Consider the following 21,201-nt stretch of genomic DNA (forward strand, 5'->3'; position numbering starts at 1 on the left):
GTGTGTGTGTGTGTGTGTGAGAGAGTAAGAGAGAGAGTGTTCATGTAGTATAATGTCTGTGTGGTGCATGTGTGTGTGAGACAGCGTCGGTGTGTAATCAGGCGCCCTGCAGGCCACTGAACCTCGGAGGATAGGTCATCACCGCACACGCTCCCTCTATTCATTTCCTTTTCGCTCTGCCAGCCTTCTGAGTAGAGCACAAGGCCAACAGCCAATACAGACCCACACGCAGGCACACTGAGAGCCAAAGGTCATCGGACCCAGGAGTGCACCCTCTAATGGGCCAGGAAGGAGTCACAGGGTCACATGCGAGATACAAAATTGCAAAAACTAAATATTTAAATGACTCTGTCATAATCATTGTGTTGTTTTTGGCATAATTTAGTAATGATAGTTTATCTTGATTTATTACAATGGCTGGTATTCCAATGCCATGTCCTGAACTAGAGAGAGAAGCAGGATAAAGGCTGTTTGGCTGTAGGAGTGGAGTTTGGGCTTCCGTTATGTCAGACGAGAGGAAACAGTCTGTTCATCGTAGGATTATTGTTAATTCCTTAGCCATACGATACAAGTTCTGAACAAACAGTGATGCTCTGACTGGAATTGTTATGTAAACGCTGCACATTGACAAGGTTGTTTTAGTTGAGTGGGTTCTCAAAAAACTGGTAAAGGGTGAAAGAAGGTGAGACATGGTGAGACATGGGGAGACGTGTTGAGACGTGGTGAAATATGAGATATCGTGAGAACTATGGGAGACAGCTTCTCTGAGGTGGTCAGGAGAAGGCTGAGAATACGGAATCCGGGACGTTGTGCACACGCTCGGCTGCTGCGATGTTTATCTCGGCTGAAGGCAGGAGTGTGTCTCCTGTTTGGATGTGTGTTTGTCTCCTCACTGCTGCCGGTAATGTGACCACACAGGCAATCTGGCTCTAACGGTCCTCCACGTACGATGTGACAATCGTCAGGCTCGAAAATATGCATCCAATTACAGTCCTGGAGCCATTACGCGTGCAGGCCATTCGTCTTCTAACCTCGATTACGATGGCGTCGTTGTCTATAGACGTTTAATCATTGTCTTCATTGCTTCCGAATGCAAACACGTTCACTATAATGGCAGTCCTGACAGTCGTGCTAATGAGAGCATATCCTTTTAAAGGGGTGATTATAACTCAGATTAAAGCTATTATGAGCCATCATTAGTCCCTCAAACACATAAACCACCTAAATGTATCACCAAAATGCAGCGCAATCCTCCAGCATTGCGGCTACGCTCAGACACTTGAAAATGACTAAACAAGCTTTGTTGCACTGTGACATGTTTGGTGCTGTTAGCAGTGGTATGCACGAGACCTGCATGAGAAAAGCACGAGACATCACGTCCAACATTTCCAGTACTGACACGCCTTCCCCACAGGTCACCTCTACGGTACAGGTGAGTTGTGATATACCAGTTACACTGGTCATACCAGTTACACCAGTTAGTTGGCATCCTGTAGTGAGTGCTGGGCTAGAGAGCTTCATTCTTCCATCTGAGGAACATGAAGACGGAGCAGGGAGGCGCATCGCAGGGCAAGGTGAGTGTGATCTGGTCCAGCGCAGGGGCTGTATCGTCTGGCCCCCCAGAGCGGCTGTGGGGTGTGTTAACATCGACCGAGCTCCTCTAGGGGCTGCTGGCCTCTCAATCCTGCCAGCAGGACGCTCATGGCACTGCTAAACACGCACTTAGCTCTCCATCTGTCTCCACGGATACAGATCAATCCTACAAATGGAGCAGAATGGTGGGGGTTTTCTACACACGCAGTCAAAAGTGTGCTCAATGCTCTTACCAATACACACACACACACACTTTCTTTTGCAAGCAGATCAAGAGATCACATGAGTCCTATGTGCTGCTCTTCCTGACTGCTCGCCACTTCCGAGCGTGTTCACGGGCGAAGCCCTGCGATCGATTGCAGAGGAGAGACGGCTGCGTGTGCGCGGGTGAAGCTCCTTCTGCTGCGTGGAGGTCAGCTCTGACACGGCTGCCAGGTCGCTAGGATGAAAGCGTGGGGGGTTTCGGGATCGTGACCCAGCTTCAAGAGCGCGGCGTCACGATTAGGCCAAACCTAAACGGCCAACTTCAAGCTCGCCTGCATCCCGAAGTGATGGAGGCTGTACTTCAGCACAGATATGAAAGACACACTGTGCATTACTGAGATTACCGCTGCCACTATTCACAAAAACAATTTTTTTTTTTTTAATTTCAAGTGTTTTGCTGCTTTTAAAAATGATAATGTATTATATTTCATGCAAGGATTTACTTAGGATCAAACAAATACAATGGGAATTTAATCAGTGATAACATAACCTTTCAATTTTGCGCACCAAGGAAATTGCTCTGCTTTGTATATATATGTATATGCAAAGTTTTGCAAAAACATGATCAGATGGAATAAAGCAGGAAAATGTCCCTGTGCTCCAAAGTACATCACATTAACAGAGCACTTATGATGCAGATTGTTAGTGTCAGATGGAAATATAACAGTGTGTGAGCATTATAAACACGATCATATTCGTAATGAAATAATGATGCAAGCGAAATGCAGCCTCAAAGCTGTTCCCAATAAACCAAACACGTCCATGTTAAATATCGTAAACGTAACATGTTACGTATCATAAATGAAATGTTACATATCGTCAATTCATTGCACACACTGGGTATCGCTGCCTTACACAATATTTTCTCCTTATTGGCTTCTCCGAAACCTGAGTTTTTCAGCCACGTCAGATAATCCACAACTATGTGCACCAGGGCAGGCCAGGGCAGTCATGGGGGGTGATAAGGTGCCATGTTAGCTGAACTGGTTAAGACCAGTTAAACCCAGTTAAACCCAGTTAAACCCAGACTTAGCTCACTAACCGTCGATGTCTGCTTTGTGATGTACCTCTGAGAACTGTCATTCATTTAAACGAAATAAAACACAGAACAAACTCTGGAATCTGGAATCTTTAGGTAAAAACTTATGCATATGCAAATCTTAAGCAAATCATATATAAATCTGGTATATAGTTTATTGAACATAAAAAGACTGTGAAAAAATGACCAAAATAATATGAATAAATGCAATATATATGCTAGCCTTGTTTGGTCCATCACCATAAGAGAATAAACACACAAAACATGAAACTGGGGTAATTTCAGCCTGCCCACAAGGCTGGAGTTATACACACGAGTTGTGAGAATGTTCACCAGGCTGGTGAGCTCACAGCTGTTTATTGGGAGTCATGAGAATGTTCACCAGGCAGGCGGGCTCACGGCTGTTTACTGGGAGTCGTGAGAACGTTTCACCAGGCAGGCGGGCTCACGGCTGTTTACTGGGAGTCGTGAGAATGTTCACCAGGCTGGTGAGCTCACGGCTGTTTACTGGGAATCGTGATAATGGTCACCAGGCAGGCGGGCTCACGGCTGTTTACTGGGAGTCGTGAGAATGTTTACCAGGCAGGCGGGCTCACGGCTGTTTACTGGGAGTCGTGAGAATGTTCACCAGGCAGGCGGGCTCACGGCTGTTTTCTGGGAGTCGTGAGAATGTTCACCAGGCAGGTGGGCTCACGGCTGTTTACTGGGAGTCGTGAGAATGTTCACCAGGCTGGCGGGCTCACGGCTGTTTACTGGGAGTCGTGAGAATGTTCACCAGGCTGGCGGGCTCATGGCTGTTTACTGGGAGTCATGAGAATGTTCCCCATGCTGGGGAGCTCACAGCTGTTTACTGGGAGTTGTGAGAATGTTCACGAGGCTGGTGAGCTCACGGCTGTTTACTGGGAGTTGTGAGAATGTTCACTAGGCTGGTGAGCTCACGGCTGTTTACTGGGAATTGTGATAATGTTCACCAGGCTGGCGGGCTCACGGCTGTTTACTGGGAGTCGTGAGAATGTTTACTTCACCAGGCTGGCGGGCTCACGGCTGTTTACTGGGAGTCGTGAGAATGTTTACCAGGCAGGCGGGCTCACAGCTGTTTACTGGGAGTTGTGAGAATGTTCACGAGGCTGGTGAGCTCACAGCTGTTTACTGGGAGTTGTGAGAATGTTCACTAGGCTGGTGAGCTCACGGCTGTTTACTGGGAATCGTGATAATGTTCACCAGGCAGGCGGGCTCACGGCTGTTTACTGGGAGTCGTGAGAATGTTCACCAGGCAGGCGGGCTCACGGCTGTTTACTGGGAGTCGTGAGAATGTTCACCAGGCAGGCGGGCTCACGGCTGTTTTCTGGGAGTCGTGAGAATGTTCACCAGGCAGGCGGGCTCACGGCTGTTTACTGGGAGTCGTGAGAATGTTCACCAGGCAGGCGGGCTCACGGCTGTTTACTGGGAGTCGTGAGAATGTTCACCAGGCTGGCGGGCTCATGGCTGTTTACTGGGAGTCATGAGAATGTTCCCCATGCTGGGGAGCTCACAGCTGTTTACTGGGAGTTGTGAGAATGTTCACGAGGCTGGTGAGCTCACGGCTGTTTACTGGGAGTTGTGAGAATGTTCACTAGGCTGGTGAGCTCACGGCTGTTTACTGGCCAACGTAAGCAAGGCGAGATGGTTAGTCGCAATGTAGAGTATGGCATGTACTGTAGAGTATGGCATGTATTGTAGAGTACGGCCTGTACTGTAGAGTATGGCATGTACTGTAGAGTATGGCCTCTACTGTAGAGTATGGCATGTACTGTGGAGTGTGGCATGTACTGTAGAGTACGGCCTCTACTGTAGAGTATGGCATGTACTGTAGAGTATGGCATGTATTGTAGAGTACGGCCTGTACTGTAGAGTATGGCATGTACTGTAGAGTATGGCATGTACTGTAGAGTACGGCCTCTACTGTAGAGTATGGCATGTACTGTGGAGTGTGGCATGTACTGTAGAGTACGGCCTCTACTGTAGAGTATGGCATGTACTGTAGAGTACGGCCTCTACTGTAGAGTATGGCATGTACTGTAGAGTACGGCCTCTACTGTAGAGTACGGCATGTACTGTAGAGTGTGGCATGTACTGTAGAGTACGGCCTCTACTGTAGAGTACGGCATGTACTGTAGAGTGTGGCATGTACTGTAGAGTACGGCCTCTACTGTAGAGTATGGCATGTACTGTAGAGTGTGGCATGTACTGTAGAGTATGGCATGTACTGTAGAGTGTGGCATGTACTGTAGAGTATGGCCTCTACTGTAGAGTATGGCATGTACTGTAGAGTGTGGCATGTACTGTAGAGTGTGGCATGTACTGTAGAGTACGGCCTCTACTGTAGAGTATGGCATGTACTGTAGAGTGTGGCATGTACTGTAGAGTATGGCCTCTACTGTAGAGTACGGCATGTACTGTAGAGTACGGCCTCTACTGTAGAGTACGGCATGTACTGTAGAGTACGGCATGTACTGTAGTCTCTAACGATTTTAAGTCCCTCCAGAAGATTTTTTGTTTATCGGTTTAGTGACAAACTGATGTGCTTCTCTCGTCTCTATCTTTCTCTCTCTCCCTCTCCCTCCCACCCTTTCTTCCATTATCATTAACTCTCTGCTACTCCTCCTCTCCTAAGTGCTCAGTACATGCCGAGACCACCAGGACAACACATCCCTCTAACGTCGCCTGTCAGCTCACATCACCACATACGCCAAACGCAATCAACCTCTACAGAACAGGAAAAAATCACCCACAAAGCAACTTACTGATATTACCATAAAAACACTGAGCCTGGAGCTCAGTACACAGGAGGATGTGTGTGTGTGTGTGTGTGTGTGTTCATCATTAGGTAACCGCAGTATACATACAAGGGTTCTGCAGTCAGAGTGCTAGGTTCTTTCTGTATGTGTGTGTGTGTGTGTGTGTGTGTGTGTGTGTGTGTGTGTGTCACCACGCTGCCAATTATCACCATGGTTACATGGGAATAAGGGGACACCTAAACTCATAGATTATTACATATTACTTTTATTATATGTTACTACAGTTGAATGTTTATGAAGATATAAATAATAAAATATGCAATAACTTTGTCTTGCAGAATCATGTCGAATGTCATTTTAACTCAATTCAGCACGACATGCTGTTATTGTGTTTTTAACCATGTGACTCACTGCGAGAAGAAAAGAGAAAAAACTGAAATGATTTATTGTTAGTAGAACATTAAAACTTCTAAAACCAACACAGAGTCTGATCTATGTGCCCTTAGCCAGTCTGACACAGCAGAGTCAGATCTATGTGCCCTTAGCCAGTCTGACACAGCAGAGTCAGATCTACATGACGTTAGCCAGTCTGACAAAGCAGATTGACGTGTGCGCTGTGTCTGATCTACGTGCCGTTAGCTAGTCCCGCAGAGTTTGATCTACGTGCCTTTATCTGGTCCCACAGAGTCTGATCTACGTGCCCTTAGCCAGTCTGACACAGCAAAGTCTGATCTATGTTCCCTTAGCCTGTCTGACACAGCAGAGTCAGATCTACATGCCGTTAGCCAGTCTGACACAGCAGAGTCAGATCTATGTGCCCTTAGCCAGTCTGACACAGCAGAGTCAGATCTATGTGCCCTTAGCCAGTCTGACACAGCAGAGTGAGATCTACATGCCGTTAGCCAGTCTGACAAAGCAGATTGAAGTGTGCGCTGTGTCTGATCTACGTGCCGCAGAGTTTGATCTACGTGCCTTTATCTGGTCCCACAGAGTCTGATCTACGTGCCATTAGCCAGTCCCGCAGAGTCTGATCTACATTCTGTCCCCAAGCATGTAGATCCCCTGTCCCCAAACACCCTGCTGCTTGCCTGTTCAAACTACAGTTCTAACTACAGTCCTACAGTCTGTGTGCAGGCCAATCTGTCCCTCATTAATATTCAGACCATTGACCATAATGACGGACCATTGGCCTGGTGTTTCACCCTTTAAAGAAAGTTGTAATTTAGATCTCAGAGAATGAACGAAGATTTTAGGCAATAAACTCAAGTGTCAGATTTCAGTAAGGCGCAAGGTTAACAACAGATTGGCTCGACAAAGCAAAGAAACCAGACAGAAAATGGATTCCTCGTAACCAAGGGTTCTCGTAGACTTTTTCCATGTGTCTCTTTTGCATATCTGCTCATTAATCCACAGTTAACTGTATTTCTGTTTTAAGTAAGAAGGCCCAGAGGAGCTTTAGTGGAGAGGTTAGGACCCAGAAGCCCCTGCATGACTTGACAACAGCACGCAGTGGCCTCCAGATACTGACAAAGAGACATAATTCCCTCAGGACCAGGCTAAGTAGAAGGCCGTGACATGGTGTGTGAGACTCCACACACCCCATTTCAGATCCAGTTTATCACATTTGGACGTTTTTTCCACAGTCGAGAGGGAGGAGAACTGTTTTTATTTATATACGTATAGAAAGACCAGTTGAGTGGAGCTCTTCTCTGTTGTATACCGTATACGTGCATGTATTTATACAGACTCAGCAAATTGTGACCAAAATGGAAACCAAATCGATTTGGGAGGTTTGAAAGCTCAGTTCAGGTTTCCTGTGTATTCCTGGGGTACTTCTGAAAATATCAGCATGAAGATTGAACATTACCTGCCATAAAGACACACGATCCTTTAAAGGCCTCAGAGGAACTGGAGAACCTAACATCCACAGGAATACAGAGCATCAAATCCTTATGAAATGACATTAGATGCTCCGGCGTGACTGTCCATTACCGGGCTGTGCTTCTTTACGCTCGACGAGCCACACACGGATCAATCGCCAAACTTCTGCGCTACGCGTCTCACGTACTGGAAAAGCGGACACTGTTTATCTGGGTCCTGATCAGAGTGAGACATGTTTATGCCCGTGTGCGGGAGACGTCGGTCACCAGAGTCCCTGTCCAACTTTTAACACCAACATCGCCTCTCGGTTACCTTGGCTACATTACTTCACAGCCCGGGACTTGCTTCTGTCAGATGTCTTTCAATTAATTCTCTTGCAGACGGCTTACAAAAGAAAGATTCATAATGCATAGTGACTAATTAATTCATCTTACATAAACTACTTTATCTGCCTCTACTGAGCACAGACAGTAATCTCAGTGCACTGAAATCTAGCAAACGATGTAACGTTGAAAGCAAGTTGGACCAGAGGATGGAGTTAGGAAGAAGGTTCAAAAAGTTCAGAACAAAAAAACCAAAACGACAAAATGGTGGTAACCAACGACATCACACTCGAGCTGCAGTAGCAGAGACTCTCCATGGGGGGCGCCACTGAGGATAGAGAGGAGGACCGCAGTGACCCTAGTGACCACAGGAGCACAACAGCATTGTGAAATTTGACCATATAAGAAAGAAGAAAAGAACAGCGACCTGTGTGAAGAGAGAGGGTGGAGCGAGGGGTGGAGCGAGGGGTGGAGCAAGGGGGCCCTTGGGAGAGGCACGCCTCCCTGCGAGAGGGGACTCCCTTTGGTCGTTAGGCTCGTGTTCTCCAGGGTCCTAATGCAAGCATGTCTTCATCTGTGTGGTAAACAGGAACAGAGCGCCTGGTCAGGTGTGAGCAGACGCTGGCGGGCTTCTGTCTTGTGGTCACAAAATGCAAAGCTGGAGAAAAGCTTTGCGTGCTGTCGGATCTAAAAAATGATCTGGCAACAATCCAGGAAGGCAGCATGGGTTGAAATTGTCACTCAGCACTCTCAGTTACATCTAATCGGAACATCTGAATGCTGAAGGGGTAAAGGTGTGACGGAAGCTACGTCCGTGAGCAGAGAGTCCATTAGCAGAGAGTCCGTAGGCAGAGTGTCCGTAGGCAGAGTGTCCGTGGGCAGAGAGTCCGTGGGCAGAGCGTCTGTGGGCAGAGCGTCCGTAGGCAGAGCGTCCGTGGGCAGAGCGTCCGTGGGCAGAGCGTCCGTGGGCAGAGGCTGCACGTTGGGCTGACATGCAGTGCTGAAGCCTCTACCACAGCAGGGCCACTGCTGAACTTGATGTCCCACTGGATTGGGGGAAAGGCTCAGTTAGGCAAACGTGAGCCATGATGTCACCGCTCTCAGAGTGCAGACTAGAAGAGACTGGAAGAGCTCGAGACGTGGGTGCCTCCTCCCTCAGTGTAACGATGTCAGCGGGCAGGGCTCGGGACTCTTGTGTCAGTCATCTCAACCAGCTACACACACACACACATACACACACACACACACACACACACACACGCACATGCATACACACAGACACACATAAACACACACACACACACACACACACAAACATGCAGACACACGCAGTAAGACAGTGGAGTATCTGTCTGTTTCCATCTTTCCCCTAAAGATGAAAGTAATTCAGAACTCCAGGATTAGGGATTCATTCAAGAAACTCCGGGATTAGGGACTAATTCAGCAAGTGTAAGGTTGCTGATCAGAGCCACAGAACAACACCACATAATCAGTTTAAGACTCCTCTTTGAGCACCCTCAAAAAAAAAGATGTCTTTACACTCTATAATCCCAGGGCTATATTTCAGTTTCCAGCATATTCCAGTGTCATGACGGACAAGGGCTTCAGAAACCCGAGCCACATGAGACGTATCTTTCTCTGACAATCTAGCAGACCCAGCAGGTTCCATTCACTTAGATCGCAGGCTCCGTACTGCAATGCTCACATTCACCTGCAGGGGGCAGTTTAGCTTCATCCAAGTTCCCAAAGACAGGCGAGCTAAAACAGTTATGCAGATGGGATGAAGAAATGCATAAAACCTGTTTTGATTTTTCATTTCCCCCTGGCCTACAATCTCTTCATCCCCTGATGACCCCTGTGACCCCGTGACCCCTGTGACCCCTGCACCCCGCTGCTAGCGGGCCCCCGCATTACTGCTCTGTGCTAATTAGGACATCCATTAGGTGGCTTAAGTCGGACATGACGTTATGAATCCTCCTGTTAATTTCAAGAGAAGGGTCCGCTCTGCTCATCATGGCGGGACGAGTGTATCTGGGCTGGGTGGCGCGCTCTCGGGGGGGTGGAGGTGAGCTACACCCTCGTCGGGCTCCACAGCTCCTCGTTAACCTACATTAACACGCTGTTCCACCTCTCCCCTTCATAATTGCGTCTCTGTTTACGCTCTCATCCAAATGGCTGTTGCTGGGAGGCCCATAGACGTGATTTATTCATGCAGACGCCTGGCAGGGCGTAATCACGGCCTACACATCTCTACACAGCACTCCAAGCCTCTTACAGAATGCCGCGTTCATTTTGCAAACGCCTGTGGAGTCTGTACCCCAGAGTGATGCTGTGCACGTCCTGGTGTTTGCAATGTGTAATGACGTCATCGGTTATTTAGGTGGGGGTTTTTTTATGCGTAATGATGTCATATGTCAGTTACTTTGGTATCTAAAATACATAATGACATCACACATGCATTTTGTTGTCTGTAATGCATACACATAAGTCATTTTAGTGTCTATAGTGTATAATGACATTATAACTTCTTTTCAGCGTCCTTAAATCAGAATGTCGCGCACGCTTTTGGTTTCTGTGTTGTATAATGATGTCACACATCAGTTCAATTCTTCTCTGAAGAAGCGAATGGGTTCCCGTGACAGTCAGTACGTGCAGTGTGCGGGCCATTATGGAGTCTATGTTTAAAAAGGGCTCGAGACAACATGTTTGTAGTTTTGAGGGAGTTGTAATGTTTGCTTTTCAGAGTTCGATATATTTTGCTTTGGTCCATCTTGTTGTTGGTGGTTATTTACTCTGAGGGGCCACTTGGTTTAAAGGTTTTGTTTAGAAAGGTTATATCAAACATCTTTTTCTGCATTATAAAATATGTGGAAAAACATATTTAATTGGGGTTAAAAAAACAGGCGAAAAAAAGTTTTTTGTTTTCAAAAAAGTTTGCAATTTAGCAGGGTGAGTGGGAGAGAGGTTGTTTTAGAGAAATGATGACTTTTATTTTGTCTTCAGCTCTTTAATCTTAATTCTCACTACTGTCTGAGCTCAGAGATTTTAAAGCTTTTATTTTGCCTACAGAAGTCAGAAGTCTGAGTTTAACCAATGGGCTCATACATCAGTGTCAGCCAATCAGAGCCCTGGATTGTGTGATTAAGGCACTCCTAAAAGGACTAGTGGCCCTGATTAAAAGCCTTCTGAATAACTCACATCACTCTCCATTCTGAATAGCTACGCTCGCTGTACATAAACACACACACACACACACACACACACACAAACATCTCATATACACACACACATACACACACACACACACACACACACACACACACACACACACATTAGCTATGCTCGCTGTACAAGTGCTGCATAAACACACACACACACACACACACACACAAACATCTCATATACACACACACACACACACACACACACACACACACACACACAAAGAAGCACATAAATACTAACTTCCAAAGCCACTAAAGCTACCAGAATAATGTCTATGGTTTGCCAGAATACTTGAATATTTATCTGAATATTCATGCACTGAAATGTGGACACGTGTCCTCTAAGAACAGGAAGGAGATTTAACAATCCCGCTTCCATCAGATCAGACTCCTCTCACAGACAGCCATAATAATTATGTCCCACTCCTCTCAAGACAAACCATAATAATTAAGCCCCACTCCTCGCCCAAGCACAAATTAATAATTATAGTACAAGTCATAAGCTCTGCAGCTTTAAAGCCCTGTATTTATTCCCCTGACTGCTCAGACAACACTCTGAAATAAAAAATGCCTGTATCAGGATGGAGTTCTGTGTGGACCGAGAATAAGTCATTGTGGACAGGGTATAGATCTGTGAGGACAGGGTGTGGGTGTGTGTGGACAGGGTGTGGGTGTGTGTGTGGACAGGGTGGGGGTGTGTGTGTGTGGACATGGTGGGGGTGTGTGAGGACAAGGTGGAGGTGTGTGTGTGGACAGGGTGGTGTGGACAGGGTGGAGGTCTCTGTGGACAGGGTGTGGGTGTAGGTGTGTGAGGACAGGGTGGTGTGGACAGGGTGTGGGTGTGGACAGGGTGGAGGTGTGTGTGGACAGGGTGGGGGTGTGTGTGGACAGGGTGTGGGTGTGGACAGGGTGGAGGTGTGTGTGGACAGGGTGGGTGTGTGTGTGTGGACAGGGTGGGGGTGTGTTTGGACAGGGTGTGGGTGTGTGAGGACAAGGTGGAGGTGTGTGTGTGGACAGGGTTGAGGTGTGTGTGGACAGGGTGGAGGTGTGTGTGTGGACTGGGTGGTGTGGACAGGGTGGAGGTCTCTGTGGACAGGGTGTGGGTGTGGGTGTGTGAGGACAGGGTGGTGTGGACAAGGTGTGGGTGTGGACAGGGTGGAGGTGTGTGTGGACAGGGTGGGGGTGTGTGTGGACAGGGTGTGGTTGTGGACAGGGTAGAGGTGTGTGTGGACAGGGTGGGGGTGTGTTTGGACAGGGTGGGGGTGTGTTTGGACAGGGTGTGGGTGTGTGAGGACAAGGTGGAGGTGTGTGTGGACAGGGTGGAGGTGTGTGTGTGGACCGGGTGGTGTGGACAGGGTGGAGGTGTGTGTGGACGGTTCAGGACTAGAACTAAATGTCTTAAGCAGACATTACATAACAACCACTACATATGTGCACATGCCACCAGACGTTACATAACCACTACACATATGCACAAAGCTGTTTTGTTCGTCTGCGTTCGGTGTAAGCTAGCGAGGACGTGGGGGTCAGTCGAACTCACCAGCCGGAGCCCGAGCAGACTGGGGTCAAAGTGCTCTACAACCCCTCTGGGCGGAGGAGAGCACCTTCACCAAAAGCCCCTGCAGCAGACAGAGACCTGTCCCACTCTCCTGCCATGACCCGCCCCGACAAATGGAACAAGACGTCCCTCCCTGCTCAGGCCGAGCCCAACCGAAGCCATCTGCAAGGCCACACCCCCTCCCATCATCCAATCATCTCGCTCTGCCTGTCCCTCACCCTCTCATTACCAGGCGGAGGCGGTGAGGGGTTATCCCTGAACGTTTGCTCCGACCTGCCAGTGCGTGTGATGAGAGAGGGAAGGAGCTTGAGAGGACTGTCATCTCCGCAGGAGAGGAGGAGATCAGAGGAGGGAGGAGTGCTCCAGGCTGGCTTCCCCGGAAAAAAAATCCAAACCAAAAAAGTAATAAATGAAAGAACGCGTGGAGTAGCTCAGTCAGGCGCCGGGCTGGTCGGAGGCAGGACGCCTCCACCGTGGAGTTTTCAACCAACCCTCATGTACAGGTTTTATGATGTCAGCTTGCTCCTCCAGTCAAAAACATATCGATCATTCCGTAAAATGTAATGGACATTATAAACCATCTTTTCCAGGAGTCAGCGCCCATGCATGTGCAGATCGGATTTCTCTGCAGTACACGGAAGACGGACTGAACGTAGAGAGAGAGAAGCTCCAGCCAGCCAACGTGAGCGTTGGCACGCTGTTCTACCACACTGTTCCACCATACTGTTCCAACATGCTTCTCCACCATGATACTCCACAACACTTCTCCAACACACTGCTCCACCACGATGCACATACACACACACACACACACACACACACACACACACACACACACACTCACAAACCCACACTGAGCAAACACAGCATAAAAGATTTTTATTTATTTGTTATTGATCTCGTTTTATCAGTACTGACAGTTAAATCTTTATATGGTGGTCAATATTTCGGTTATAAAGAAACCAACACAGGAAAGAAATAAAATCTGACTACAAATAACACACACACACACACACACACACACACACACACACCCACACACCCACACGCACACACACACACCCACACATACACCCCCCCCCACACACACACACTCACACACACACTCACACACAAACACACACACCCACACACACACATCCACACACACCCACACACACACACACACACCCACACATACACACACATACACGCACACACACACTCACACACACTCACACACACTCACACATACACACACACTCACACACACAGAAGGACATAAGCAGCAACCTCTAAAGCCACTGAAGCAACAGATCCACTTAATGTCATATAATGTTTATCTTCTGTACTTCAGCAGCCATTTCTGCATGATGTTGTGTTTATGGTGTGATTTGTAGGCTGTCCCCACGTCCTCTGGAACTGACTGATGGACCTGCATTAAGTGGGTGGACACTGTCTCTCTCCAAACATCACACCACAGAGCTTCACCACACATCTCCACCTCCACCACACATCTCCACCTCCACCACAGAGCTCCACCACACATCTCCACCTCCACCACAGAGTTCCACCACACATCTCCACCACAGATCACCTCCACCACACATCTCTTTCTCCACCACACATCTCTACCACACACTTTTACTGTCTCTCTCAGAGGTTAGTCTAAACCAGCATATCCTGACAGAGGAGGACAGACATCTTTAATACGTCTTTAATATGAAGTGACAACTGTGAAAAATCAGACAAAAATGAAAAAAAGACGAGGCAACAACTGAGGAGGTGGAAAAATAAACCAAACCAAACAAACAAACAACCAAACCAACCAACCAACAAACCAACCAACCAACCAACCAAACCAATCAAACCAACCAACCAACAACCAAACAACCAAACCAACGAACCAAACAACCAACCAGCCAAACCAACCACACAACCAGCCAACCAACCAAACAACCAACCAAACAAGCAAACAACCAACCAAACCAACCAACCAACCAAACAAACAAACAACCAAACAACCAAACAACCAACCAAACAAACAAACAACCAAACCAACCAACCAACCAACCAACCAAACAACCAAACAACAAACCAACCAAACAAACAAACAACCAAACAACAAACCAACCAACCAAACAAACAACCAAACCAAACAAACAAACAACCAAACAAACGAACAACCCAACCAACCAACCAACCAACCAAACCAACCAACCAAACAACCAACCAAACCAACCACACAACCAGCCAACCAACCAAACCAACCAACCAACCAAACAACCAAACAACCAACCAACCAACCAAACCAACCAAACTACCAACCAACCAACCAACCAACCAAACAATCAAACCAACCAAACAAACAATCAAACCAATGAACCAAACAACCAACCAAACCAACCACACAACCAACCAACCAACCAAACAACCAAACAACCAAACAACCAAACAACCAACCAAACAACCAACCGCTGCCTGTGCCACTTCTCCTGAGCTCCTCCCCCATGGTGGGCATGGCCATGGACCAGTTGCCGGCTGCCAGCATGAAGCGTAGTGAAGTTCTCAGGCAGGCAGAGAAACGCCCGCCATTTAAAGGGCGTCTCTCAGATGCGCAAACCTTCCTGCAAGACCACATCCTCGGGAGGGGGACGAGGTGGTCGACTGAACCAAAGGAAAGGATGCGGCGGAGTTACTGAGGCGAAGCTGCACACGGGGAGAGCTGTTAGTTACCCGCCCCAGTCTACAATACAAAAACAACGGCGAACGGAAAGATGGATGGACTGGCACGTCGGCAGGTCGACAAAACCAGAGCAGGAGTCCACAAAACTCCACGGAAACGGGAAAACTCCAAAATCACATCTCCAGAAGTCGAAGTTTTATAGATCATAACTCTAGATATTACATTAAAAAATCCTAACTCTATCACACCGTGGGCGTTCTAGATAGTGACAAAGATCACTGCAGCTGCAAGGTATGGCAATGTATAGAAAAATGATTTCTGCTGAAGAATTTCTTTCCTCTGCACATTCTGTGTGTATTTAAAATACCATAAAAATAGGATGTCTTTTCTTTCCCCTGTCCCTCAGTCACAATGCCCGTGAGGAAAGAGATCCAGATCCAAACAGCCGAGCTGCTTATCTCAGCCTTCCCACCACGCCAGCACTCACGTCTCAACGTATCTTTTGTTCACAGATTTCAGAAGCCTTCCGTCTGGGTTTCATACAAGGGCTCTAAAGTGGTGCCTGTACGTGTAGCTGCTGTTCAGACCCGGGGTGGGGTGCGGTGGGCAGGTAGGATGGGGGGTGTTTTTCCATACGTCAAGCTGGTTGTCGCTGAAGGCGTTTGCACGGGGCATCCGGGAGCTTGAGCGTGGCCGAGCTCACGGCATGGCCGGAAGCAAGCGGGACTCGGGCGCGGTAATGCACGGGAACGCTCGGACTCGCGATCAGACAGAAAGGCATGAACCACAACCTCCGAGCCTTGTCGTGCTCTCGCGGCCGAGCGGCTGGGGTCGACCTCCAGGGAGGAACACAGGCGATTGCCTTCCTCGTCTAACGGCTCTGGGATGGAACGCCAGGACCTCGCTGGGGTCAAACGGGTCGGTTTGCTCTTTTACAAGACCTTCCCCTTAGGTTAAGGATCAGGCCTCCAATCCCCCTCTCTCTCTCTCCCTCACGCGTTCACTGACTCACAGCATGTCTGCCTTGATTTTCTTTGTCTTTTTCTGTTTTTAAATTTCATATTTTTCCAGAGAAGCAGATCAAGCAGGACACAGTTTCACTCTTTAACAGGCTGTACTTTAGTTTACTGTCTGGCATCTTTAAATCCTCTCCACAACCTCCGTGGCGCTTCTGTAATCCCCTCCCCGGCGGCAGGGTGCCTCCGCTACACGGATCGTGCCGTTTTTATTTCAGTTCACTTAAGCTCTTCACCTTAAAAGTGCGTGGCTCGCACTTCTAAATAATCCAGGTGTGAATGTAGGTGACAGGTGCTACACCACGGAGCACTAGCCCTAGGAACCCGCTGAGCTCAGAGCAGACCCGAACCTGGCCGTACCGCGGTTCAGCGTCCAGAACGCGGCGTGGAGACCGGAGCGCTCCTCGGTCACGTCCCGGCCGCCTGTATGTGTTTGTGTTTGAGAGGAAAAGCGTGTGGGCAGCCCGGTCTGGGGCGGGGGAGGGGCGGTCTCTCGGGGACCTCACCTTTACTGATGTCCTGATACTCCAACCACAGCTGGTGCTGCACCTGCCTGTTGGGATACCAGATAGTGCAGGACTCCTGGAAGCCGTACACTGCCTCCTGGAGGTAGTGGGTGCCGAACTCCTTCAGGATGGACGTGTAGTCGCTGCGCAGGGTGGCGCCATCTAGGGAGTGGATGGCTGAACTAAACGCTAGAGAATGAAAAAGGAGAGAGAATGTAGAAAGAGGGAGAGAGAGAGAGAGATGAAAAACATATTTATTACTGAGACAGAGAGTTTATCAAGCACAGCCTGTGTTTGTCTTAGGTTGTGACGTGTGTTCAGGTCACCGAACAGTTTTAAATGCATTGTTTAAAAAACTTTATTACTCAACGATCACTAAACATATAATCGTCTGGAGAAGACCTAGATGGCAAAACAAACAAACAAAGGCAAAACCCTGCAGAGTGTGTGTGTGTGTGTGTGTGTGTGTGTGAGTGTGTGTGCGTGCGTGTGTGTGTGCGTGCGCGCGTGTGTGTGTGTGGGCTGAAGTTCTGACCTTTGAAAAATGCTTCAACACATCTTTTTCAACATGGCACTACCACATAAACCCAGGCCTGTGCTGTTTTCCTGAACCCTACACCATCTCGGCATCCACACACGATGATGATACACATGTTCCTTCATTGTCATTCCACTACGGACACCAGAGGCTCCGGGAATAACAGCTGTTATGTTTTTTAATGAGACTGGCTTCCTCCACACAGCGAGGGTTCGCGGGCGGCTGGGGGGGTTTCTCTTCCGCTCTGCCACACAACGTGTCTTATAAACGTGGTCAGTGCCTGGTAGTTGAGTAAAGTGTACGGTAGTTCTCCACTATCACCGCACCTCCACACACACACACACACACACACACACACATTCTGCCCGTCTCAGAAGAGCTTAAGCTCAAACCAGGACAGGGCGACGTCGACCCCGCCTACCCACGCCCTCGTCCACACTCAGCGGTCACACATAGCGTCCGGCTGCCGCGTGCCTTCTGTGAGGGCTCTGATTCGCTGACACCTAGCCCAGCGTTCGTGGACTGGTGGGGGGTGGGGGCATGGTTCAGTCTAACCCACCGGATCTGAAAAGGCCAGGCAAGAGAGGAGCATGCTATACCTTGGGCGAAGGTCCACTGGCTGAGCTTGACATGGTAGAGAACAGAGCGGAGTTTCCAGTGCTGGACGAGAGGGTAGCCAGACACCTCGCTGTAGTTCACCATGCCTGCGGAGGAACAGAGCACACACTGTCAGCGCCGAGACATGGATCACGGAATGAGCTTCCGGACGGAACAGGAACGCACGGCACGCCCCGCCGCCAACATTAACCAGCCGTTTCCTGCCAGCGCCATATTAGCGTCAGCGGGATCAAACAGAAATAAACAGTACTGCTTCTGAATGCGTAATCATGCATGCTTATCCCACGCATTAATTGAGAAAGGAAAATTGGAATTCTGAGGTGTCTGCTAATCCGGTCCTTGGATGAGAGGTTCAGCCCGTCATGGAGATGTTCGGCTGTGTCTCGGAGGATCGCACCCTGATCTGAGGCTTCTCTCCACGCTTGCTCTGAGCCCCGAGAGGAGCATCTGATCACCTCAAACAACCCTGAGCGACTCTCATCCCTCCTGCCACAACTTTGAAATCCGTAGCACTGGCAAATGGGAAAAATGTGTATATATATATATAAAATATCAGCAAGATAACATATGCCTCAACCAAACAAAGATAACACAACCAATTTTTACAGGCTAGGACTGTGTACCATGTACCAGTCTGGAAAAGAGAGAGGCTTTCAGAAGGAGCACGAGACCAACAAAACAGTCCTGCTGTCCATCAGCTGGCCGCGATTCCTGATTCCTGACCGTCACACGACGGACCTCATTGTGACAGACAGCCAATGGACAGAAATTCCGGAAGGTGCCCGATTGTCCGGGGTCCAGGCTCCGTGGTGAGTGAGGAGTGAATGGGGGGATGCAGCGTTACAAATCTCAGTAAATGAAAACCGCCACAGCTGGCCTCGTTCATCATCCAGCTCTCGGCGGGGGGGTCAGAGCCGCTGCTCCCTTCCTGCAAGTCGTCGTATGCGGCCGCGGCCACGCCGATCCATCATCGCGTCTCCGGTAGCAACCGTCACTGCCGCGGGCGGTCTCACCCATGCATCAAGCGAAGTGCGCCGTCTTGTTTAGGGCGTCTGGAGAGGCGCGTGCACCATATCAGTGTGCCAGGTAACCAACCGAGACCTGAGATCTGAGTTTATGGCATCGCAAACGCAACCTGACGTCCCGCGCGGGGGGCGAGGAGCGAGGGATCCATCCCGCGCGCCTTTACGGCGTGGCGCAGACGAGATATCGCTTTTGATTTGTTTCAAGCCTGTATGAAATAGATGGATGTGGTGAAACGCAGCTCAGGGACGGAGGGAATGACTGCAGAGCGGTGAAAAACAAAACAAAACCAAATATCCCAGCAGCGAGCCGAGATGAACGGGTGGGCCAAACCGTGACGGAGCGCCGGCTTCCGAACATTCCAGGAGTCCTGGGTTGGACACGATATCGCCGTGGAGACTCATCCTGTGCTTCCTCTGGCTGAAGGCCCCCGGACAATGCGCACACGTTTGACGAACACATCGTTAAAGACGCGCCGGGCTCACCTTGCGGTCCTCTCGCTTGGGAGGCTCCTAAAGGACAGCGGTGCAGTTTGGCCCAGAAGAGTCCACGGGCACGTGTCACAGTCAGGATTAATAACGCGCCCCCGACACAAAGCGCTCTGCCGGGCTTCGGGCCGGAGTGAGGAGAGCACACCACATCTCCGCCTGGAGGTCACGCTCTCTCACTGCACCACAGCATGATTAATACGACCCAAACGCACCCGGAACGAGCAGGTGGCCATCGGAGGCGTGCCTTGGGTGAGGGCCGGAATGCACGCGCAGGTAGGCGAGGATGTGGAGGTGGGTTTGGGGGTGAGGGTGGGGATGAGGATGGAGGTGTGGGTGAGGGTGCAGATGAGCTCCCAACAGCCGACCACGAAAATAGCAAAAAACAAAACAAAAAAAGCAATTTCAGGCTTTAAAAAAACAACCACACAGATGTGCTGGCAGGAAACAGGCGAGTGGATGTGCTCACACACACACACACACACACACACACACACACACACACACACACACTCACATACACACACTCACACACACACACACACATACACATACACACATACACATACACACAGAAAAACACACACTCATGCACACACACACACAGACGTGCACACACACACAAACACACACACAGACGTGCACACACACACACACACACACACACACACACACAGAAAAACACACACAAACACACAGAGAGAAAAACACACACTCATGCACACACACATGCACGCACACGCGCACACACACGCACCACTAACACACACCCGTGGCAAACTTGGCTGGATTCCAAGTATCGGATCGATGATCTCAATCTCTGCACACATCGGTCGCGACCGCCTAAACAGCTCCTGAGTCACGCCGGCATGGCGAAGACATCTACTTAGCATCTCGTCACGGTGAGAGTCATAGCAGGAGGTGCAGGACACAGCCATGTATACGACTCTTGAAATCGCGCTACCAGCTGCAGGGTGACCCGTTTATCTCCTGCAGACCTGACTGATGTCCGTGAGTCTGTCGGAAAAATGGGAAGACTGGGAAGACCAGGCTGTGGAGCACGGAGCATCTGGCTGAAGGTGTCGGAGAGTGATGGAGACATGGGCGGATGAGGAGGGGAAGAGACAAACCTTCACTCACACCAAACACAACTCATTAGCATAAAGATTCTCCTCTTCACACCCTGTGGTGTTATTATTATTATTAAAACATTTTTATAAGTATAAATTTCACACAATTTTAGAGGAAATTCAAACATTCCTGACCTGGTATTTCTACCATCATAGGCATTACTGTACAGTGGTACTGGACTAGTAATCATAAGGTTGCTGGTTCAAGTCCCACCACTGCCACTGCTGGGGCACCTATGGGTTAAGAGACACCAGGCATTACCAGACAATTACTCTGGGTTAAGAGACACCAGGCATTACCGGACGATTACTCTGGGTTAAGAGACACCAGGCATTACCAGACGATTACTCTGGGTTAAGAGACACCAGGCATTACCAGACGATTACTCTGGTTTAAGTAGACACCAGACCTTACCAGACCAGGTTAAGAGACACCAGGCATTACCAGACGATTACTCTGGGTTAAGAGAGACCAGGCATTACCAGACGATTACTCTGGTTTAAGTAGACACCAGACCTTACCAGACCAGGTTAAGAGACACCAGGCATTACCAGACG

At 49.0% G+C, this 21,201-nt stretch overlaps 1 protein-coding gene across 4 annotated transcripts in view; it reads right to left on the reverse strand.

The window, feature by feature from the left end:
- astn1 (astrotactin 1) overlaps nt 1–21,201 on the reverse strand; it is a 199,646-nt gene that overhangs the window by 53,926 nt on the left and 124,519 nt on the right. For all 4 annotated transcript variants that reach the window (XM_027011363.2, XM_027011361.2, XM_027011360.2 and 1 more), the window contains 2 exons: nt 17,984–18,088; nt 16,847–17,035 (listed from right to left, as the gene is read on the reverse strand). In XM_027011363.2, the coding sequence (XP_026867164.2) occupies nt 16,847–17,035; nt 17,984–18,088 (294 nt within the window). The remainder of the gene's footprint in view (nt 1–16,846; nt 17,036–17,983; nt 18,089–21,201) is intronic.

This window comes from Electrophorus electricus, chromosome 18 (assembly GCF_013358815.1).
Source record: "Electrophorus electricus isolate fEleEle1 chromosome 18, fEleEle1.pri, whole genome shotgun sequence".
Lineage (NCBI taxonomy): Eukaryota > Metazoa > Chordata > Actinopteri > Gymnotiformes > Gymnotidae > Electrophorus > Electrophorus electricus.